Source organism: Notechis scutatus, chromosome 2 (assembly GCF_049901735.1).
Source record: "Notechis scutatus isolate UNSWTSFEM ecotype Mainland chromosome 2, rNotScu1.2, whole genome shotgun sequence".
Lineage (NCBI taxonomy): Eukaryota > Metazoa > Chordata > Lepidosauria > Squamata > Elapidae > Notechis > Notechis scutatus.
Genome location: NC_142010.1, coordinates 114,528,788 through 114,550,582, shown reverse-complemented (window position 1 = coordinate 114,550,582; position 21,795 = coordinate 114,528,788). Strand labels below are relative to the sequence as shown.

Here is a 21,795-nt window from a genome sequence, read left to right as displayed (position 1 = left end):
AGTAGTTAAGTATTCATCCAGGGTTAGGGGATATGCCATATAAATTCTGTAATTACTCCAAACTTCTTTATGCTTTAGGATGAAATTTCTGATGTTAGCCAAGCAGGGTCCAAATCTACTACACCAATCTTAACTGCTGCTTCAGATGTGCTTAAGTCTGCTGAGTCTCCCCTGCATGAAGACAAGAAAGGCCTTGCAAAGAATTCTGATTCATGGAACCAGAAATTGGACATAAGCAAGCACATTGAAGTGCAGGTAGCCCAGGAAACAAGAAATGTATCCATTGGTAAGTTGCTAGATTATTCACATTTTGAGTAATTTAATGCAGGGGTCCTCAACCACCGGGCCGCGGACCGGTACCGGGCCGTGGAGCACTCTCTACCGGGCCGCAAAGAATTTTTTTTTTAAAAAATGGCGGCTTTCTTCACCTTCGGTGAATGCTGCTGGGATCGGGGATCAAGGACACAAATGAAAGAAGGGGAGGGAGGAAGCAACCGAAGCCTGTCCTCTCTGGGTCAGCTCTCTCAGTCGCTCTCTCGCTCCTCCACCAGCACAGGAAGAAACTGCTTCAAAGAAGCGGGGGCTTTTCCTGTCGCCGCAGCTTCCCCGAAGCGCCTGTTTCTCCCCCACCCCCACCCCGCCCGCCCGCCCGCCCGCCCGGGGTTCAACCCAGTGCTCCGTTCTGCCTGCCTGCCTGCCTTCGTTAATGGTTGAATCGGAACAGCTTCGGCTGAGTAAAAGAGGCGAATAGTTATTATTCTCAGCCGAAGCTGCTCCCAAACAACCAGAAACTAAGGCAGGCAGGCAGGCAGGCAGAACGGGACACTGTGGATTGAAGCGGCGCGCGCTGGCGGCGGTGGAGTGGGGGTGAAACGGCGCTCGGAATAGCTGCGGCGACAGGAAAAGCCCCCGCTTCTTTGAAGCAGTTTCTTCCTTGGATGATGGAGCAGCGAGAGAGCGAAGCCTCCTTCTCTTCTCTCCTCCCCCCGGTCCTTGCAAAAATTTCTGCTTGAAACCGGTCCCTGGTACAAAAAAGGTTGGGGACCACTGATTTAATGGTCTGAATAATTTAAAATCCACAGCATGCCTACAGGCTCCAGAATTAATATTTAGAGTGCTACTTGTATTCCTCATAGGAAAACATCCATATATAGAAAGCAGCAGGAAAGTCATGTGAAGGTGGCCTTATTGATCACCAGCATGCTTCAGTGTACTTGCAGAGTATGAGATTAAACAACCCCTGCTCTCAGATTTAATATATGATCAGCTAAGACTAAATTGTCACATTTAAGGATCTTTATGCTGGTAAAATACTATTTTCTATATGTTACTAAAGTTTTTCACATTTAGAAAAGATGGTCTGTGAGAAGGGACCATTAATTTTGGAAACTAATAATCTCGTTCATTGATACAGTGACTGGCGTAGTGTAATTTTATGCGTTGGACTCAGACCAGGCAAAGCTAAATTTTAGTTCCTGTTTGATCATGAACCTCAGAGTGTCAATGGGGACCAATCATTCTCTCACACTCTTATCTAATTCACAGGATTATATTTTGAGAATAAAATTAGGGGAGATCCTATGTATGCTGCCTTTAATTCTATTTCATATCCCCTGCTTTTGACAATATTTACCTATTTCTTTTGAAGGAGCAAATGAAAATGATGACAAATCTGAAGTCCAGGCAATCATTGAATCCACTCCAGAGTTGGATATGGATAAAGATCTTAGTGGATATAAAGGTTCAAGGTATTTTGCCAGCAATTTTCAGTCACCAGAGAGCTTAGGAAAAATACAAATATTACAGGAGAGTTGTAGCTCTTTTGTTGTCGTTATGGCATATGACCAATCTCTTGATCAATACTTTGCATTCAGTGGTAGTGTTCAGGCATTCTGTGGCGCTCAGATTTTCAACTGATGCTCTGCTACAAAAATCTTTGATCTACCATGAAGGGCAAAACAGTATGTGCACAGTAGCCATCACTCAATATCTCCTCCTAAGGATAACATCAGATTATTACGCTGCTTCTTATTTCTACCTGCTTAGCATAGAGAAAGAGATTGCAGGGTGTGTGTGGGGTGCATGTGTGTGTTTAAGAAACGCAAATGGCTGACCTGCTTTGGTGGCAATATAGATACAAAACTGTCAGGAAGAAAGACAAGTGAATCAGAGGAGCTTGTAACATACGAACATCAGTGTTGTGAAGAAGAAAATAGTGCCTTCATTAATGTGCCTGATATTTCTGCATCCTACTGGGAAGAGAGAGAGAAAGAAAAGGGGGAAAGGCGATTGCTGAATGTGTTATTTTTGCTTTAGCTTTTTAAAATAATAAATCATTAATTGTGGCATTATTGTTTATGGAGCAGAAATCACATTGTCTAATCCTTGAAGATTTAGAAAGTGTGCACATTTGTACACTGAGATCTAGACTGGAGAAGTATTTTTTTAAAAAAAGATGTAATTCTTCTCCCTCCTACATTCAAATTTTATTGTGTAGCACTCCTACCAAAGGCATAGAGAACAAAGCATTTGATCGTAACACAGAATCACTCTTTGAAGAACTATCTTCTGCTGGCTCTGGTCTGATTGGGGATGTGGATGAAGGAGCAGACTTGCTGGGTGAGTTTTTTTTTTTAACTATTTAGAAATGGTGAAAGCAATTTACAGAATAGTTCAAGAATAAATTTGTAAGAAAAAAGTACTCAAGATATTTCCATACATAATTTGGCTAATAAGTAGAGTTGAAAATATTCACTATTTACCTTTAATGTTGTCATTTGTTTAAATGTTTACCACACATATCATATTTATGCCTGTATTTAGTCATTAAAAAAGGGTTCCCATTAGCAACCAATCTTTTGGCCAATCATCTGGGAGATTTATAGCTCAAATAGTGGGTAGTGATGGTGACTATATTGTTTATTTCATTGGGGTAAGTTTTTCTTAAACCTTCCATTGCATCATTATATTTTCGGTTGCTATTAATGTGTTAGATGAACATCCCTAATATTTTACATTTCTTCAGTCTTACCATTCAGTCTACTTTCTACCTCCTCCAGTCTGGTTTTGTTTATGTGGGTGAGGAATCTTTTGGAGGGATAGGCAGAAGAGAAAGGAGGAATTTGTTTTGGAAATCTGTAGCTTTTTACCTATAAAAGAACTTCCTAGATGCCTTTTCTATCTAGGAATTAATGGGGAAGGTAATGTTTCCCCTGTTTTAAAGTTTTTTTTTAAAGAGTGATTTTGACATTAGTACAAGTAACTGCCTTGAAGTGGGGAATGCCCTAAAAATCTGGTTGTTCTCTCAGGCTTTGAGCTGGGGTGGCCCCCTCATTAAATAGAAGCTAATGTTTTATTTAATAATTAAATAGATATTAATGGGGATATTTGGGGTATCTTCTAGGTTTGCTATCTTGCTCCTTTTTCTTTTGTTCTAGATTATGTTTGTGTTTCTTATTTCTTATCTTGTTTTATACAGGTAGTCCTCAACTTATGACCACAATTGAGCCCAAAATTTATGTTGCTAGGTGAGACATTTGCTAAGTGAATTTTGCCCCATTTTACTATGTTTCTTGACAGTTGTTAAGTGAATCACTGCAGTTAAGTTAGTAGCACAGTTAAGTGAATCTGGCTTCCCCATTGACTTTGCTTGTCAGAATATGGTCACATGACCATGGGACACTGCAACTGTCATAAATGTGAGTCAGTTGTCAAGCATCTGAATGTAAATCACGTGACCATGGGGATGCGGTCATAAGTGTAAAAAATGCTCATAAGTCGCTTTTTTCAATGGCGTTGTAACTTTGAATGGTTGCTAAATGAGCTGTTATAAGTTGAGGACTACCTGTAGTGCCTGGTGTGTTGTCAGATGTCCAATGTATTTGGAGTTGGCGGCATCAGAGGGAATAAGATAAATACCTGTTTAACTTGCCTTAAAATGGTTGGTGCAGCAACATCTCCCACCCCAAAATTCACATGAACAACAGTTTCCTTTATTCATTTGAAAGTATATATCTGTGTTAATTTGAAGGGAGAAAAATACTAAACTACCTTTCTTCTCTCTCTTTTCCACTTCTCTCTATAATTTAGCTCCTCGCCCCAGCTCTCTTTGCTTAAAATAAAACCCAGAAGTGAATAGGAGATACTTCCAGTGTTTTATAACTCATCCCATTCCACTAGCAGTAACTTTGTGTTGCATTTTTTTAATAAGATTTTTGAACCATTAAGGTTAGTCCTATAATAGATATAAACTTTCAAAAAGGCAATTTCATAGTGGCACCTTATTAGTATGGTCTCAGTTATGTTATTGCTGTTTAGAGAAGTGGGGAGTGGCTTTGATGAGAGGAGAAATGGCTGTAGTAAAAGTATAAAAAAGGGATACATTAGAAACTGCAACAATTTCACTTTTATACCAAAACAGGTAATTTTAAGGCTATAGTTAGTTAGTTTACTTTATTGTCATTGCACCTCATACAATGAAATCAAACACCATCTTCAGTGCACATCATGACCATCACCATGAAAATAAACAAAAACACATATCCTTCACTCTCCACACATCGAACCTATAGTTAAATAGATCATTAATGTAGTATTAAGGTGATCAACAGGCATGTCATCATTTGTAATATTGCTCAGTTGTAACCATGTACTAATTACTTTAGTATAGATTTGTTTTTGTTTTGTTTTTGGGTAGTATGTGTAAATAGAGCTATCAATATGCCTAATGTATTTCTACAGAAGCCCAGCTGTACTCAGTCTGAGGGAACACATTTTATATGAAATGCTTTGTATTAGTAGTTTACTGTGCTGTATTTTGGCATGCTTTTACAACATTAGTTAAATGAAATTCTCCAATTTGCTTTCTCTTGGGCTGCGTACCCAGGAGAATATTCTGGTGTGTATCCTTTTTATATATTTGAAAGTGATTGTTTTGAAGTTCAGCATTCTTGGCTATTGCTTTCATAATGTCTGTTTTGCAATTTCTTTTGTCTTTATCCTGCCTAGTGCTTTTAAATTTATTTTGCCTCTACTCGGAATACCAACAGTTAAAAGTGTTGTTCACATAATTGAAACAGTTCCTTCTTCGAAACTGAAGTATTCTAAAAATCCAAACTTTTGACTATTCATTAAAAATAGTCTTCCTTTTTATGGTATTGATCCAAATTCTGCCAGTGCAAACATCACACCAGGGAAATGATTGGGAATAAGCACATGGCAAGGAGTAATCTTTCTGAAACCATTTTCATTATTCTTTGAGCTCTTCATGCAGGACAAAAGCCTGTTTTCTAATATTTGAAATTTACACTAAGAGGAAACACATTGTAGGATGCAAACTGTAAATGCTGACTAGTTGGGGGACAAAAAAATAGAATGTGATTATGCTACCATGGCAGAATAGACACAGAGTGTTCCTGCTTCCCATACAGAAATCACAGAACTGGGTTTTTTTTTAACCTATAGACTTGAGTAGTACTTTGAGTGTGTCTTCTCAAACAAATTTATGTCCCTTTGTTTATATTTTTTCCGCAGTTCAGTCAGCTTGTCAGGTATTAGGGGATCAGATATTGAAATAAATTGTACTAAATGCATAAGAATTTCAAAAGCTTGTTTTTGCCTTGCTGAACTAATTTTCTGCATAATTTGCAGGGTACTCACAGAATACCCTCCCCCCACAAGAATTTCCCTGTTCCAGAAGGGAAATTTCTGGGGTACTAGCATAATAAATACCAAGTAGCCCATTTGTTCTAGAAGTTATTTAAAGTTTTGTACTTTGAAGTGTAGGCAAGGCTTTTGGTGAGGAGAGTAGCTTTATTTAAGCCTTAAATAAATGATGCACAGGTAGTCCCATTACTTCGCATGTTGTGACAATCTGACAGTTATTAAGTGATTCACCTTGCTTAATCACTTCCACTCTGTGCTGTTCTTGATATGGATGTTAAGTTGGGGTGTCTAGAAGTGAGGAAAGCTTTAGTAGGCCTAGCATAGGCCCAGGCCCATCTGCCTCAGATGCCCCAAGGCTTTCCTCACTCCCTCAGACAACTCTATGCTTTGCTTCACAACATTAGGGGTCCCCACAGCCCTTGGACTTCTCCCTCCCTGGGTCCCTACAGGCCTTTCCCCTCCACACAGACTCCCTATAGACCTTTTGCCTGCTTCCCACCCTGCTAGGCTCTACCTGTCCTTCTCACCCACTGTCACCCATTGTGCACTTACCTTTCAAAGATATCCAGAGCTCCAGACCTTTGGAGTTGTAGCTGCTCCAAAATGGTAGCTACTTTAGGGACACAGCCATGTGGTCTAGCGATGAAGCAGTCTGTTATGTTTTCCTAACGGAGCTTTCTGCAGCACTGTGTGTTAGGGAAGCAGAGCAGACTGCTTCATCTTTGGGCCACATGGCTGTGTCCTAGAAGTGGCTACTGCTTCAATGTGGCCACAATGCTTTCCACAATGCTGCACAGAGCAGACCGTTTTGTCCCTGGGGCACATGGCTGCATGCTGGAAGTGCCTACCATTTGGTTGCAGCCACAGTTCCTTGGTGGCTGCTCAGAAAATGGTGGTCCCTTCTGGGATCCAGCGACTGAGGGATGGAGTGGCTTGTCCTCTTTCCCCACCATGAGGCTGGAGCCCCAGAGATCTTCCAGAGGTAAGTTTCAGTGGGCGATGGAGTTGGGAAGGAGGCCCAAGTCCTGTGGGGGCCCTGTGGAAGGGAAAACAGGTCCAAGGTCTGAGGGACCCAGTGGTGCAGGATGAGGAAAGATAGACAAAGGGGAGGCCATTGCAGCATCTCTGAGGTCAGTCATAAGAACAAATGACTGTGGAGCCGCTGTAGCATCCATAACTTCAGAACATGGTCATAAGTGGTTTTTGGCAGGTGAGTCAGTCATAAGTTCGAATGGTTGCTAAGAGACTGGTCATCAAGCTAGGATTTCCTGCACTTACCGGCCTCATTTTCCATCATTTCATGTATATGCAATAATACCAAGCATTTTTCTACCGTTACCCAGATTTTATGAACCCAGATATTCTTATTAGTCTTTTACTGGATCTTTTAAGATACATTATTAATATCTTCTTTTATTTTACCTATATTAAATATAAATGGATGTATGTGTCCCAAAATGATTAACCTATGATTAGATTTGTGTAAAAAGGCACAATTAAAAGTCAAACATCAGACATGTTCATATTATACAGCACCATTTCAAAAGATAATTCTTGTTGTAACATGTAGTCTTCTCTATCTTGCATTCCATTAAAATATATGCAATTTTGATACAACGGAGCAAAAAAAGTAAAAATAAAGGAATCTTTTATGGTTAAAAGCATGTTCTACACACACAAAAGTTTTAAATATTTTTTTTTTCTTTAGAAGAATTGGAATGTGATACAATGTTTTAAAAAATTAAGCATGGTTTAATTGATGACGTTTGTAATGATAAGAGCTGGTTTTTGTTGGAAATTGCTTGGAATCATCTCATTAAACAGTACCATTTCAGTCATTTAAATGCCACATTTATTTAAAGAATCCTAAAGGAGATTATTGAGGAAAAACAAAAGAGGACGGGTAATCCATAATTCACTTCTAAATTCATTTGCATTAAAGGTAGCAATGACTGCTATTATCAGCTCTGATAGTGAAATGGAGCTGGTTTTACGAGTATTTCTGAAAACTACCTTATTGGGGATGGGATGTTCTTCCTTTCAAGGCCTGTTATGCTCTTTAGAGAAATCTCTGGTAGTTTCTCTAAGAAGTGAGATGCTGGATGGGATGGATCCTTGATCTAGAAACGGCTCTCTTTTAACTGTTTGTCTTGCTGTTCTACATATCTTGCTGCAGCCATTTAATGCTGGCTTTATCCTGAAATCATCCATATTTCAAATTCTCAGCCTTCACTGTTTTTGTGTACTTCATTTTTACTGTTCTCATTACATATTTCTTCTTCTTTTTGCTTTTCATGGAATGCATGGGCTTTAAAGACCATGATTTCTTTGGTAAGGCATCATCTCATTTGAGGAACATTTGCAAGGGCTTTCTATCATTTGAGTTTCTTATATTCAGTATCTCTCGTGGTGTCACCTATTTGAGTATGAGATTACCTAATACAATATTTTTCTGTTATTTTATTGTGGTTACCAAATGAGATAGAATTTATTTTGTTTTATGTGCTTGGACTGAAAGTATTTTGCCTCACTCCTTTGGGTTTCAAAACTGAACTCCATACTGGATTCATTTACAACCTAAGAGCAAAATACTTTATCTCTGAAAAATCTTTTCTGATCAGTGGTTATGATCTGATCACAGAACTTCTCTGCTTGTGAAATCATTTCATTTTAGTGAGGATACAAAACTGTAAATATTTTTATAAGATGAGAATGAATGAGATGTCTTACTTGTGCAGTGAGCTCCAGAGCACATGCTGAATATGCTGATCAGTGCAGTTGTTAAAACTTGCAGTTGTTAAAGCACATATCTGTCTTTTAATGTTTGTTTCTTTTCTACGGTTTTTGAAAGGAATGGGACGTGAAGTTGAAAACCTTATCCTAGAAAATACACAACTACTCGAAACCAAGTGAGTAATCATTTCTCCGTTTTTAGATACACTAACCTGTTTCTTTAATTAAATATGATGCTGCATGCCCATGAGTTGCTGCCTGATAAAGGATATAATCATTTCCCCTATGTCAGGGGTTCCCAACCTTTTCTACACTCTGCACCCCTACAATGGTTCTGATATGTTCTCGTACCCCTTACAAAAATAAATAATTATATGCATATAATTTGCATATAATTATTCATATACACTATAAATTTGAAACTTCTAAGTCCAAGTTTTTGCACCCCCTGGAATATTGTCTCACACCCCAGGTTAGGAACCCCTTCCCTAAGTCTTGTGTGTAATGGCACATGTATACATGCATAGAATTTTGTGAAAGATACATGGTAACTGGAAATTAGGTTTTTACTTCAGAACATTAGATTGTACCAGATTTTTGTTGGAAAGACTTTTCTGAAGTATACTGGCTTCACTTAGCAAAATAATAGATTATAAAAAAGTAAAATTAGATTTTTATTTTTGCTTATTGTATATTGTATTTATTGTATGCATGTACTTTATTTATTGTATATGTTGCTGTGATGAAGTTAGATCTGTGAGTGACATTATTTCTATCAATGTATATTGTTAGAAGTGATTTAATTGTAAACATCTGTGTTCTAGAAATGCCTTGAATGTGGTGAAGAATGACTTAATAGCAAAAGTTGATGAACTGACATGTGAAAAGGATGTACTGAAAGGAGAATTGGAAGCTGTAAAACTAGCCAAACAAAAGCTTGAAGAGAAGAATAAGGAGTTGGAGGAAGAGCTTAGAAAGTGAGTATAAAATTCTTGGATGTGTTATAGGGAGTTTCCTAGAAGAACTCTTGGACTAATTTGATTAATTCCTCTTGTTTAGAGCCCGGGCAGAAACTGAAGAAGCAAGGCAAAAATCAAAGGAAGAGGATGATGTATGTATTCATGCTAATAACATTGGATATATGTTTTCTCTTATTCGTACAGTACTATGGTTGGATTAATTCTCCTAGTTTTCTGTGGCATTATTGTAGACAAATGTGAGCTTACAGGTTGCTTGTGTATGCCAGTCCTGTAACATACTCTGTGAGGGGGTGGGGGTGGAGAAATCATAGAGATTCTGAAAGATGTTCAATTAAGGTGTTTTTTTTCCATTTGGACCAACTGGTCATGAGGCCCTTTTTCTCTCAATGCTGTCAATATTCACACTTACCTGTAAAGCTGTGTATTAATAGTCCTCAATCTACAACCATTTGTTTATTGACCATTTGAAGTTACAACAGCACTGAAAAGAAGTGACTTATGACTGTTTTTGATACTTAACAACTATTGCAGTATCCCCATGGTGACATAATCAACATTCGGGACGCTTGACAATTGGCATGTGTTTATGATGGATGCAGTGTCCTGGGTCACATTATCACTTTTTGCGACCCTCTGACAAGCAAAGTCAGTCAGATTCACTTAACAGCTCTGGCAAGAAAGGTTGTAAAATGGGACAAAACTACTTAACAACTGTCTTGCTTAGCAATGGAAATTTGGGACTGTAAGTTGTGGTTGTAAGTTGAGGACTACCTGTACTGTAAAAACTGTATATGATAGGCCTTTGTACTTCCCAGTCTGTTGGATTTTAACCATGCTTGGTATCTTTTCAACTCTGCAGAGTGATATTCCTACTGCTCAGAGAAAACGATTCACACGTGTTGAGATGGCCCGGGTTCTCATGGAACGAAATCAGTACAAAGAAAGGCTAATGGAGCTTCAAGAAGCAGTGCGATGGACTGAGATGATAAGGCAAGTGCAATTCTTGGTAATATTGTAGACGGATTAAACAAGTCATATATATTTTGTTTTACTATGCATGAGAAAAATGCTTCTTTCTTTTTAAAAGCAATTCTTTATTATATTTGTTTTTTAAGTAAACATTTCACAAAAGGAATCTATTAAAAATAGCACTGTTAAAGGTTAACATAATTACTGTGATATATAGTTTTGTTGTGTTTTTATAGACATAAGACAGCTTAAGATTAATTTTTGTAGGCAAATTTCCACCAGTGGACAAGATTAATTTTTGTTAAGGTTTTAAGCAAATAAATTAAAAAACACCCAATAATAACAAATGGCATGTGGAAGCTTGTTGCAAGAGAACTGATAAAATGACCCAGGTTTTACAGGCATCTCTCATCATTTGCTTAGACTATTTTTAAGGACTGTTCTGAAGGCCTTCAGAAATGTGTGTGTTTATGTGTGCACATCGGTGTGTGCGCACACTCTTTAAGTCACTGGTGACTCCTGGTGACTGCCTGGACAGGTCCCTGGAGTTTTCTTGATAAGATTTCAGATGTAGTTTGCCATGACCAGCTTCCTAGAGCTGAGAGACAGAGTGATCACCCAAAGTTACCCAGTTGGGTAACCTTGCCTAAGAAGGTCTCCATGCGTGGAACTGATGGACTCCAGGTTTCCAGTCTGGCGTCTTAACCACTGTACCAGACTGGCTTTCACTTCAGAAATGAGCTATGAAAAACAGCAAAGGTGTAGTACAGAGGGGGGTGGGGAATGGGTTTTATTATTTTATGTATTCTGTTGGGATGGAAGAAGAAAAGAACAAGAAGCAAGAAAGTTGTTGCAGGAGCAGAAAGAAAAAGTCAAAGCATGAAGAAGAAAAGCAGAGTGGGAAAATGAGGGGAAGAAAAAAAGGAATAGATAACTAGAAAGCTAAAGTGGATGTGGTACTTGGTACTTAGAAGTTTGATCCAGTTTCTGCTGCGGGAGCGGACTAGTTTCCTAACAGCTGTTTCTTAGGAGGAATACCACTGGGAAGCAGCATGCCATTCATAGAAAATTGGCCTAATGCCAGGTTGCTATTTCTGAATGAAATCTGTTTCAGATTTAAAACTGGCCAAGTTGATATTCTAATTGCAGTAAGACAGATGACATGATCACTCTAGGAATAGATTACTGATTACAGCTGTGCTTCTGGTGTAAACAAACTTGATACTCAGGCAGTTAAATAGTAGACTGTTGTCAGGGGTGGGATTCCACCGGTATAACAACCGGTTCTGTGATCGCGTGCTCTGCGTGCTCTCTGCATTTTAAAAAGCTCTAATACTTACCTTCTACTGCAGTCCCTGTGACTAAAACAGCTGAGGTGCAGCAAACAGCTCTGCTGCGCGAATCAGCTGTGCTCTAAAAAAAGGAAATAAAATACAGGAAAGAGCAGGGGCGGGCTGGTCGGCCCACATGCTTGTCCTAGTGAACCGGTTTTTAGGAAAAAAAAACTTTCATGATAAACAATTCAAAGAGGTGGTGGTTCCTCTTCACTGAATGTGCTCAAGTAAAGGATATGCAGATATCTGTCTATAAGGCCTTAATTTAAATTCTTGCACTGAGCAAGGGATGGATTAGGTGACCTAAATGTCCTTCCATTTCCATGATTCTATGATAATATGTGGATTACACAGCTGTCCCACTTACTGAATATATATAAGACCATTTTTGACAGCAGGTATGCTGGGATGCCTTTCCACCATCTTTATTTGGCTTCTCTCAACTCCTTTCTGAGCATGTATTTTTAAAAAAGTGGTACCCAGTTGTGTGTGAGCACTGCCTTAAAGTCAGTGTTGATTCTTGGTGACTGCCTGGATAAGCCCTTGTGGTTTTCTTGGTAAGACTTTAGAAGTAGTTTGCTTCTTAGGGCTGAGAGGGAGTGACGGCCCAAGGTCACTAAGCCAGCTTTGTGCACAAGGCAGGACTAGAACTTGTGATCTCCAAGTTTGTAGCCTGATGCCTTAAACCCTACACTAAATTGGCTTTCTCCAATTAGTTTGAGCTAATTTTTTTTTAAACTTCTATTTAAGGTAAACTATATTCATCATCCCTATTTTGTTGCCATCTAGTGGCCTGATAAATTACTGTTTTGCACTTCGTTTTTACAGAAAACAAAATAATTCATTTTTATGATTAGATTGAATTATTTTTCATGAGAAAAATCTTCAGTTATATATTGCTCTCATTTAGTAGGAATATTTTCAACCTGTACAAGTGATTATTTGTTATTGTTGTGAATTGGTTATTGTATCAGATGGTTGCAATTACTTTTATTTTCATAGGAGATACAATTGAATTTAAGAGGGGATACAACAGCGCACAAATTCTGATTTTCTTAAATGCCATATCCTCATGTATAGCTGTGGTGTTTTTTAGTTTAAATCTCAAATTTTGTTTCAGAATTTGGAAAATTGTTAATGTGTATTTACTTATAAAATGCCAACATGTTTCCAACTGTATGAAATGCTTAGATGTGAGAAATGTTATAATCTGGGCTTTTTATTTTTTTTCTTAGGGCATCAAGAGAAAATCCAGCTATGCAGGAGAAGAAGAGATCAAGTCTTTGGCAGTTGTAAGTATTGAGACACAAATACTTGTATTTATTAAAAACAATAATATTACTCGTTTAGGGACTTTTCATTAGTAATGACTACCCATTATTTTCTTTTATTGTCTAGTATGCCAGACAGGTAAGATGTTAAAGCTGAATTATATTGTAAGATGCATCCTGAAACATTTATTATGCACTCAGCAGAGAAACATAATTGTCATTCTCTAATTGTGGCAGTTTAAAACCATGTTGTTTGTATACTTCCTGATTTCAGTTTACCAAATCTGTTTGAGGGGAGTTCAGATTTTTGCTTTTTGCTCTGTTTAATACTAAAGCTATAATTACTAAAATTGTACACATGAGATTGCATGACTGTCTTGTGTCCTCAGAGTTTTTAATTTTATTTTTGTGAGGAATAATTTAGGATTATTTGGTTGATGAAAATGTTACAAACTGGCAAAATTGCAGGGCTCAGCTGCTAAAGATTCAGAATCTGGCAGGTTTGTGTCTTCGTAATACAATTATTGCTGCTCATGTTGTCCGTTCTTACCTTCTGCCATGGTATTGGATTGATATACAGAGATTGTAAATCCTTACTACCAAGACTGATAATCCATATTTTTGGATATATACCCCATGATTTTACTTTAATTGGACATATTTTGAATAGACTGTGTTATTAAAAAAGAGATTAAAACAATATTTATTTAAAAAGTGGGGGAAAGAAATAAGAGAAAATGGGTGAAGGGAGCAATCTTCAATAGGAACCTAAAAGAGGCAACAGTGGGCAAGTCATGAATTTCATAGGTTGAGTGCATTCTGAAGTACATGTGCCACCCAGAGGAAACTCTGCTGTGAAGAACTGCAAGTCAGCACTCTGCCAACTCTTGGGATACAGAGCTGGTCCTCCCCTTGTTATGTTAGTAATCAAGCAGGACTATCATACTAGAAAATGGTCAATGATATTCATGTTAATAGTTTTAACATATTCATGTTAATAGTTTTATTGCTAGAAATGTGCTCTGTATGTGTGTGTGTGTGTGTGTGTGTATATATATATACATACACATATACATATACAGACATACACATACACATGGGAAACTTAAAAAAAAACCTTTATGGTAGTCCTGGCTGAGACTGCTGAAGTTGGGGCAGGTGGTGGCAAGGATAAAGATAAGCCCCATTCCAACAGAGCCTCCACTTGAGGCCAGCTGATGTTGGCAATTCCAACAGAGGGGAGATGAGGCCATGAATGTCAGTGGGAGACAGCAATGCTGGAATACAGTGGCCTCTTCATCTTGGCATAGCAGCCAAAGGGCAGAGATTCCGGGTAGGGGAAGGGTTGAAGCTGAAGCAATTTGCTCAAGGCACGAGAACATGACTGCAGGATGTTTCAGCTATCATAAATGTGGGCCAGTTGCTAAGCACCCAGTTTTTGATCACATGACTATAGGGAGCTTGTAGTACTAAGTGCAAGGACCCATTATAAGTCAGTTTTTTTCAGTGCTGTCAGATCTTCAAATGGTCATAATCTGAGTACTAGTTTAATTATCAGGGACCAGAATCTTGTCATATTTGATATGTGGCATCATCTTTTTGTTCATCCCTAGAGAAAATCATTCCTTCTTTTAGAACCACAGTTTTAATCATTTGGCTAGCCTTTAGCTATCCTTGAAATATTTTTGACTTGAAAGCATATGGGTTAATTCTGATGAGCTTTATAGCTATCTTCTAATGGTCTGGCTGCATTGAGCAGTGAATGGCTCTTTTTTTCTGTCCTGCTTTGTGTAAGGCATTGTGTTCAACATGCATGTACATGTAAAACTCCGATGATCAAGGGGCTGTCTTTACTTACATATTCAAGTGCATTTGCTTTTTTCCCCTTCCAGTTTTAGCAGATTATTCAGTTCATCAGGCAACACTGCTAAGAAACCAGAACCACCAGTTAATGTTAAGTACAACGCACCAACCTCACACATTACTCCTTCAGTCAAGAAAAGAAGCAGCACCCTATCTCAGCTACCAAGTGACAAATCAAAAGCTTTTGATTTCCTCAGTGAAGAGTAAGTTCTGTTTTCTTTACAGAGTAAAAAATATGTGTAGGCAGAACTTACCAACTATATAATGACCATGGACAATATATTTCTGATGATTGGGCTTTGCACTCTGGGAATGCCTGGACTCATATTCGTGCTGAATGTGGAGGTGGTGTCAGTGCTTCTTCCCAGCTTGACCTTGTTGCACTAATTGTGTGTCGTCTTGAGGTCAAATCTAGATGTGGTGATATATATCTTTTTACCTCTAGACTGGATTATTGCAATTCAAGCTACATCTTGAAACTGCACTTGGCCCAAAATGTAACACTGAAAAAGCTGGTGGGTCTTCTCCTAAAAGATTATAGTCCTTTAACTCCTTCAAAAGCTATATTTCTTAGAAGTTTGCAACCATAATTCAAAACAGTGGTGATGGTGGCTTTTCAAAACATAAAAGAATTCAAGATGAGATACCTTAAAGAACACATTTTTCCAGACTAGTCTGTTTGTGCAGTCTATTATCTGATAGAACATTCTTTATGATGGAAAAAACAGTTTGATAATTTCTACAAATTATATTATAAAGTCACATTTATATAACAATTTTATTTGTTTTTTAATTGTGTGTGACTATATATGTGCTCCACTTGCCACCAGCATTTCTATTGATAAGTATTCTGAATATTGTTCTGAGTATTGCATAAGCCCAAAGAATGTAGTCAACAATTATATATCTAAAGTTATAATTTACAGTCTATGGCATTCACTCAGCATTGCTAAAACTTTGTTGTAATACTTGAATCTAGCATAACATACTAAAAAAAATCCCCCAATTTTTAAAAAACTTTTTTCTTTTGAACACTGCCTCTATGTATAGCGTCTACTTAGCATATCATTTGCACAGACAGCAGTTTTATGAAAAGGAGATCACAAGCATCCAAAGTGTTATCTTTTATACAGTAAATGGGAAAGTGCAATACAGGCATAAATAACTCAGCCTCTGTAAGAACAATGTTATTTGTGTTTGCATGAATCTGACAGATACTTGTAGGTGTAATTTATGGTGGAGAGGGACATGGCTCCTCCTCCCATCACATTCCTTTGTTGAAACATTTGCAGAAACAAGTTAAGCCTTTCTTTAATTTTCAAAAGCTGCTCAGTAGTTCTCTGCAAACTTGACTTATTAAATTTCTACTTATTAAATTTCTTCTTAATGGAATCTGATTCCATTGGAGCACACAAGAAGTTTTTAAGAGACCATCAACTTCCTGTGTGCCCCAACATATTCTGAGGGTAAGTCGGGCAGGCCTTGTGTGGTACTCAAATGGTGTGCTGCAGGCTGCTCTCAAAAATGTAAGCTAACTTACAGCAAAGAAATGAATGGCACCAAGAGCAAATTTTTATCTGGGACTGAAATTAAATGTAATATTTGTTAAAATAAATGAATTGTACCCAAGAGCAAATTTTAATCTGAGACTCAAATATAATATTAGTTAAAATAAATGAATGGCACCAAGACAAAATTTTAATCTGAGACTCAAATGTAATGTTAGTTAAAATTAATTTAATACAGTTAATGCTGCTCAAATTTTTCCCTTTCTGTCATGTAACATGTAACAATTGATAGTAACTTTTGGAAAAGTAATCTTGGGGACTGGGCATGATACAACTGTTCTTTAAGGAACACAAAATCTAAATTGGTGTTGAGAAGTTGCTATCAGATCAAGTTTAGATTCTTAGAAGTTGCTAAGGGATATGCTGGTTGTCATCATTTCCAGCTTCCAGTCATGCTGTGGATGTCGAAATATGAGTCAAAACAGAAGTGTCAGTCCTCCTTAGGATAGGAATATCAGTCTTCCAAGTTATAGCATACCAATAATAGTTAACAACATGCCATGTCAGAAAGATCTTTTTTTGTGTATTTCATAGCAATTTAGGTATCTAGAAAGATCTTCACATTAAAATGCAACTTTGTAAAATAAATTAAGAGCATAAAACTTTCTGTAAGTTTCCTGCAGATCATTTGAGGGTACTTTATTCAAATAAAAAATTCAGCCTGCTGCCATGCAAATTAATTTTGTAGCTTTAAAAAGCTTGTAAAATATTCTTCCTGCTTCAGAAATGAACTTTTACTGAAAATACAGTAATAATATGTTGTATAGATTAGCAGAAGTTAATGTTCAGTGAAAGTAATTTTTGCTACAGCAGTTTCTGCTGTTCTATATAATAAAGAAAATACTATCTCTTTCTATATAGTGTTATTTAAATATTATACTTACCTAAATAAAAGTCTTAATTTTTTTCTCGTGATTTATTGTAAAATGGGGATATTTTAGATTCATTGATAGCAATAGCACTTAGACTTATGTACCGCTTCACAGTGCTTTACAGCCCTCTCTAAGCGGTTTACAGAGTTAGCATATTGATAATACAATAATTGAGACAATTACTATTTTCTTTTCTATAATCTGTTTTGGGGAGGATCATCTTAAATTCGGGAGTACTATTTGGGTAAATATAGTAACACTAAAGAATACCTGCTTTTGCATTCACTAAGTCTGGATATCTGAAATGCTGTTTTTAACAACATGGAAGGGGATAGAATGATTTGGATTTTTTTAAAAACCTGTTTCCTATGGTCTAGGTCTGAGGCCAGTATGGCCTCACGGAGAGAGCAAAAAAGAGAACAGTATCGCCAAGTGAAAGCTCATGTTCAGAAAGAAGATGGCCGAGTGCAAGCTTTTGGCTGGAGTCTTCCTCAGAAATACAAACAGGTATTGTGTTAGATATTAACTACTAGCAAAGGAGAGATAAACCAAACTTTGTGTATGCCTGTTCTTTATTGTTTAGGTATTATTGTTCCATGAGAATAAGGGGATCACCGAAAGCATTTTTACTTACAAATCAAAGACGAAGTTTGAGGATTGAGGGCTGCATGTCATGTCACTATGCACCCATTAAGTGAAAATAAAGCTATGAACTGAAACAAATGATTATATAAAACAAATAGCCATGCAAAATTAACAACCAGTTTGAAAGGGTGATGGAGGTTCTTAAGTTTTGGCAAAAATGAAAAAGAAAATCTCATTGTTGCAAGAGTTGGGTTTGGCTAGGAATATTTACCACTTTCCTCCTCCTTCTGGTACTGTATTAGGATAAACGGCTTGTTAAGTCTCTTGCTTCCTGCAGCAAGGAAAATCCTGGGAAGGCTTCTTTTGCAAGTTGCAATGTACCACAGGACATAAATAGGAAAACAGTGCTACTTTACTGCTAAATGGTTGGTTAAGAATTGATGCTAAACGGTTGGTTAAAAACTAAAGATCTTTACTAAAATGCATAACGGTGTATTATTGTGGAGTAGTAATCTTGTGCGTTTCTTACATGAAATCCCCAAATATTTTAATGGAGTTAGGTTTTTAGAGTTGAAAAGGCAACATTTCTGTTTTAAGCATAATGCTGTTCAGAACAAAATCAATAAAATATAATTAAACTTTAAGAAGAGTGGGATGACCTACTATTTGGGTTTTTTTTTTTAAATAATGGAACATTGTTATTGCACTTTGAAAAATGGAAAACATCCCTACAACTTGTGTATTTCATATATCTTGAGAACTGTAGATCTCTCGCCCCCATTCTCTCTATCTCTTAGGCTATTCATAGATAGGGATGTGAAATACTTTTTTTAAAATAATAGTACCGTACCTCTCTGGATAGAAACTTACCTACCCCTTGTCTTTTTTATTTTAAAAGTATCAGTTAACTTTCATATGCCTGAGAATTCAATATTTTTGTATTGTGTCAAATCCATAAAAATGGGATGTGGTTATGTGTATCTATCTATATAGCAGGGGTGTCAAACTCGATTTCATTGAAGGCCGCATCAGGATTGTATTTTACCTCGGAGGGCCAGAGTGGGCGTGGCCAGAGTGGGTGTGGTCAGCTCGACATCACTCGTGTCAGGGGTGCCTGTGGTGGCCCAAGCCCTTTGCCAGAGAAAACAGGCTCCTGAGCTCCGTTTTCGGCTGCAACGGCCTCCTGTAAGTAACCCTCTGCCAATGAAAACAGAGCTCAAGAGGGCTGTGTGCAGCTCACCCGAGTTCCGTTTTTGCTGGCAGAGGCACCGCAGGCCAGTCTTTCGCTGTTTCCAGGGTGGCCCTGCGGGCCAGATCTAATCACCCTGCGGGTTGGATCTGGCCCCCGGGCCTTGAGTTTGACACCCCTGATCTATAGGATGCCAGGCATGTCTTAATGTAAAATAAAGAAAATGTGACATTAGGAGATGTCTATGGAGATTCTCAGTCATCCAAGCCATGGTTATCCCAAAGACGCTTTCTCAAGAGAACTTTTCTGTTTTTTCTTTGAAGACATTTTGCTTCTCATCCAAGAAGCTTCTTCAGTTGAAGAACCTTTGGGACATTAGGAGACAAGCAATAGAATTGGGTACAGATTGTACTTTATTTCCATTTTGGTCTTCTTGTAGACAGAGTTCTGTTTCTTTAATTCTTCCTCTCACACTACTTGAACTTGCTGTTATTTAGTTTAGTTATCTTAAGATCATCTCATTATTTTAAAACTTTGTGCTCTTTGGTTTAAAATGTTACTAAGCCTACAAACAAAAAATAGTTTAACAAAAAGAGCCTAATCTTTTCAAAATGAGAAAACAAATGGAATCTATTTCAGTTGTTATAAAGAAATTTAATCCATGCCTCGAAAAATCAAGTAGAAGCTAAGAGTTCGTTGTGGATACTGTCATGGGAAAATGCCCCACTAATTGTCTGTTGAAAACATGTCATCACAAGACAGCATTCATCCCGTCTTGTCTGCCTGCCTGCATGAAAGAATTGTTTCTTTTTACTGCAACGCAGGATAGCTTAGGCCCATGATGGCGAACCTATGGCACGTGTGCCGAAAGTGGCACGCAGCGCCATCTCTCCGGGCATGCCAGCTGTCGCTCATTGCTCTTCTGGGTTCTGGCGTGTCTGTGGTCTTTGCGCGCGTAGGAGCGCCAGAAACAGAAGACCGTGGCCGATGCTTATGCGTGCACCGGGAAGCTGAGCTTCCGATTTCCAGCACACATATGCTTGCTGGCCAGCTGGTCTTCATCCGCGCATGTACACCAGAAACCGGAAGACCCGGTGGCCGGTGCGCTTGTGCTAATTGGAAACCAGAAGCTCAGCTTCCTGGCACACACATGCATGCCAGGGAGTTGCTCTTCCAGTTTTCAGCACTCCTCTGCGCACGTGTGCGTGCTCCCATTTTGGCACTTGTTGCTGAAAAGATTCGCCACTGGCCTAGGCTGTTATTTTAAGGAGCCTTCAGAGGTCTGTTGTCTGTTGAGCTGTAATTAGCTGGCAGGTCTGATGTGAAGGTCATTTTCGGCAACATTTTGACCATGGGTATCTTCTTGATTCATATCTAACAGTCTTCTGGAAGACTACTGAATAACTGTAGAAATCTTTCCCTGCTGCCACTTAGTAACTGTAGCACTTCTGTAGCAAAGTGGAGTGGGTAGCTATACCATAGAGATGCTGACTGCTGATATATTTCAAAGTAACTCTGTAGCTTGCCTCCCCTGGGGCCCTTCTGTCCAAGGAGTGAGGATTCTGTGGGACCGGGGAGCTGAGAGCATATGACGTATGGATCTTGTGCTGCCAGTAGCTTGGAACTGAAGGAAATACTTCCCACTAACCTCTATCCTTCTTCCCTCTAAGTTCTCTCTTTTTTTTTTATTGCCAGGCAGATTAGATATTCAAGGTGTAGATAGTATTTAAAGGTAACATATTTTACTGCCAACTCCTGCATTGAGTAATAGCACTTTATTGCTGTGAAAGAAGGCTAAGCTCTGTCAACATGTGATAGATATTATAGAAATGTGAAAGACAAAACAAAAATCTCAGAGGTAAATATGCAGAATGTGGGCACAGTGCGCTTAGTCTGATGGTTGCTGCTGTTGGGGTTATTACTTCTTTTGTCTTGTTTGATGAGGAATTTTTGTTGCTTCAGAGATGATTAGGACATTGATTCCTGTCACAATATTGCCATTGTAATTTCAGCAACATCATTCCATACTTTCTTCACAAAGGGGAAATCTTGACAAGAGACCTTTGAATGCTATTAAAAATCTAATTAGGGTTGTTACTGTAGTCATATGGTTTTGGTGTGGTTTAATGCTTTGGAAAATAACTTGATGTAACTTGGATGAAATTAAGGCCTATATGATTTAGCTTGGATATCTGAAGTAAAGTTTTATCTTTCAAATTGAGTAGAATGAAAATATAGTAACTATTTTTATTATTCAATGCAGTGGGATGGATTATTTAGAAACACTGGACTTTTCTATCCACCAAGATGTACGCCTAATTAGAAAATATTAGGCAGAGAGGCTTGGGAGCTAAAGTTCTTTATGTTCTGATTTAAAAGCCAACAAAAGGAAAATGCCCATAAGCTTTTATATTTGTGAGAATGGATGAACATTTCCCACAAATAAATTTGAATGTAGTGCATCAGTTTTGTCTGATTCAGTTTATTGAGAGACTGATACCTCTGCTATTGTAGCTAAACCACATTGTTTCTGTGGGCAGTTTTCTACAGGCATAACTTCATTCTCTGTTACAGTATCTTCTGGCAGAGAAAATGGGTAAGGACAAAACTTTGTTTTAAGATTTAAATTGTGTTATCTTCCCCCCAAACGTCCTTTACAAAGGTCTCCTTGGTATTACTGCTTCCAGTATGGAACAGAACACATGGTAGTAATGGGTACTAGGTAGGCAAAGGCAATATTTCCAGTAATTCCTTGTACATCAAGAAA

At 38.0% G+C, this 21,795-nt stretch overlaps 1 protein-coding gene across 13 annotated transcripts in view; it reads left to right on the top strand.

The window, feature by feature from the left end:
* Positions 1-21,795, top strand: part of SPAG9 (sperm associated antigen 9) — a 100,276-nt gene that overhangs the window by 45,659 nt on the left and 32,822 nt on the right. For 5 of the 13 annotated variants that reach the window (XM_087955894.1, XM_026667373.2, XM_026667371.2 and 2 more), the window contains 10 exons: positions 79-286; positions 1,649-1,748; positions 2,498-2,619; positions 8,516-8,573; positions 9,222-9,374; positions 9,457-9,508; positions 10,237-10,367; positions 12,916-12,972; positions 14,844-15,017; positions 17,632-17,761. In XM_087955894.1, coding sequence (XP_087812020.1) covers positions 79-286; positions 1,649-1,748; positions 2,498-2,619; positions 8,516-8,573; positions 9,222-9,374; positions 9,457-9,508; positions 10,237-10,367; positions 12,916-12,972; positions 14,844-15,017; positions 17,632-17,761 — 1,185 coding nt within the window. Of the gene's footprint in view, positions 1-78; positions 287-1,648; positions 1,749-2,497; positions 2,620-7,980; positions 7,996-8,515; positions 8,574-9,221; positions 9,375-9,456; positions 9,509-10,236; positions 10,368-12,915; positions 12,973-14,818; positions 15,018-17,631; positions 17,762-21,795 lie in introns of all 13 variants that reach the window. The other 8 variants (XM_087955896.1, XM_087955893.1, XM_087955891.1 and 5 more) reach the window with 3 other exon arrangements.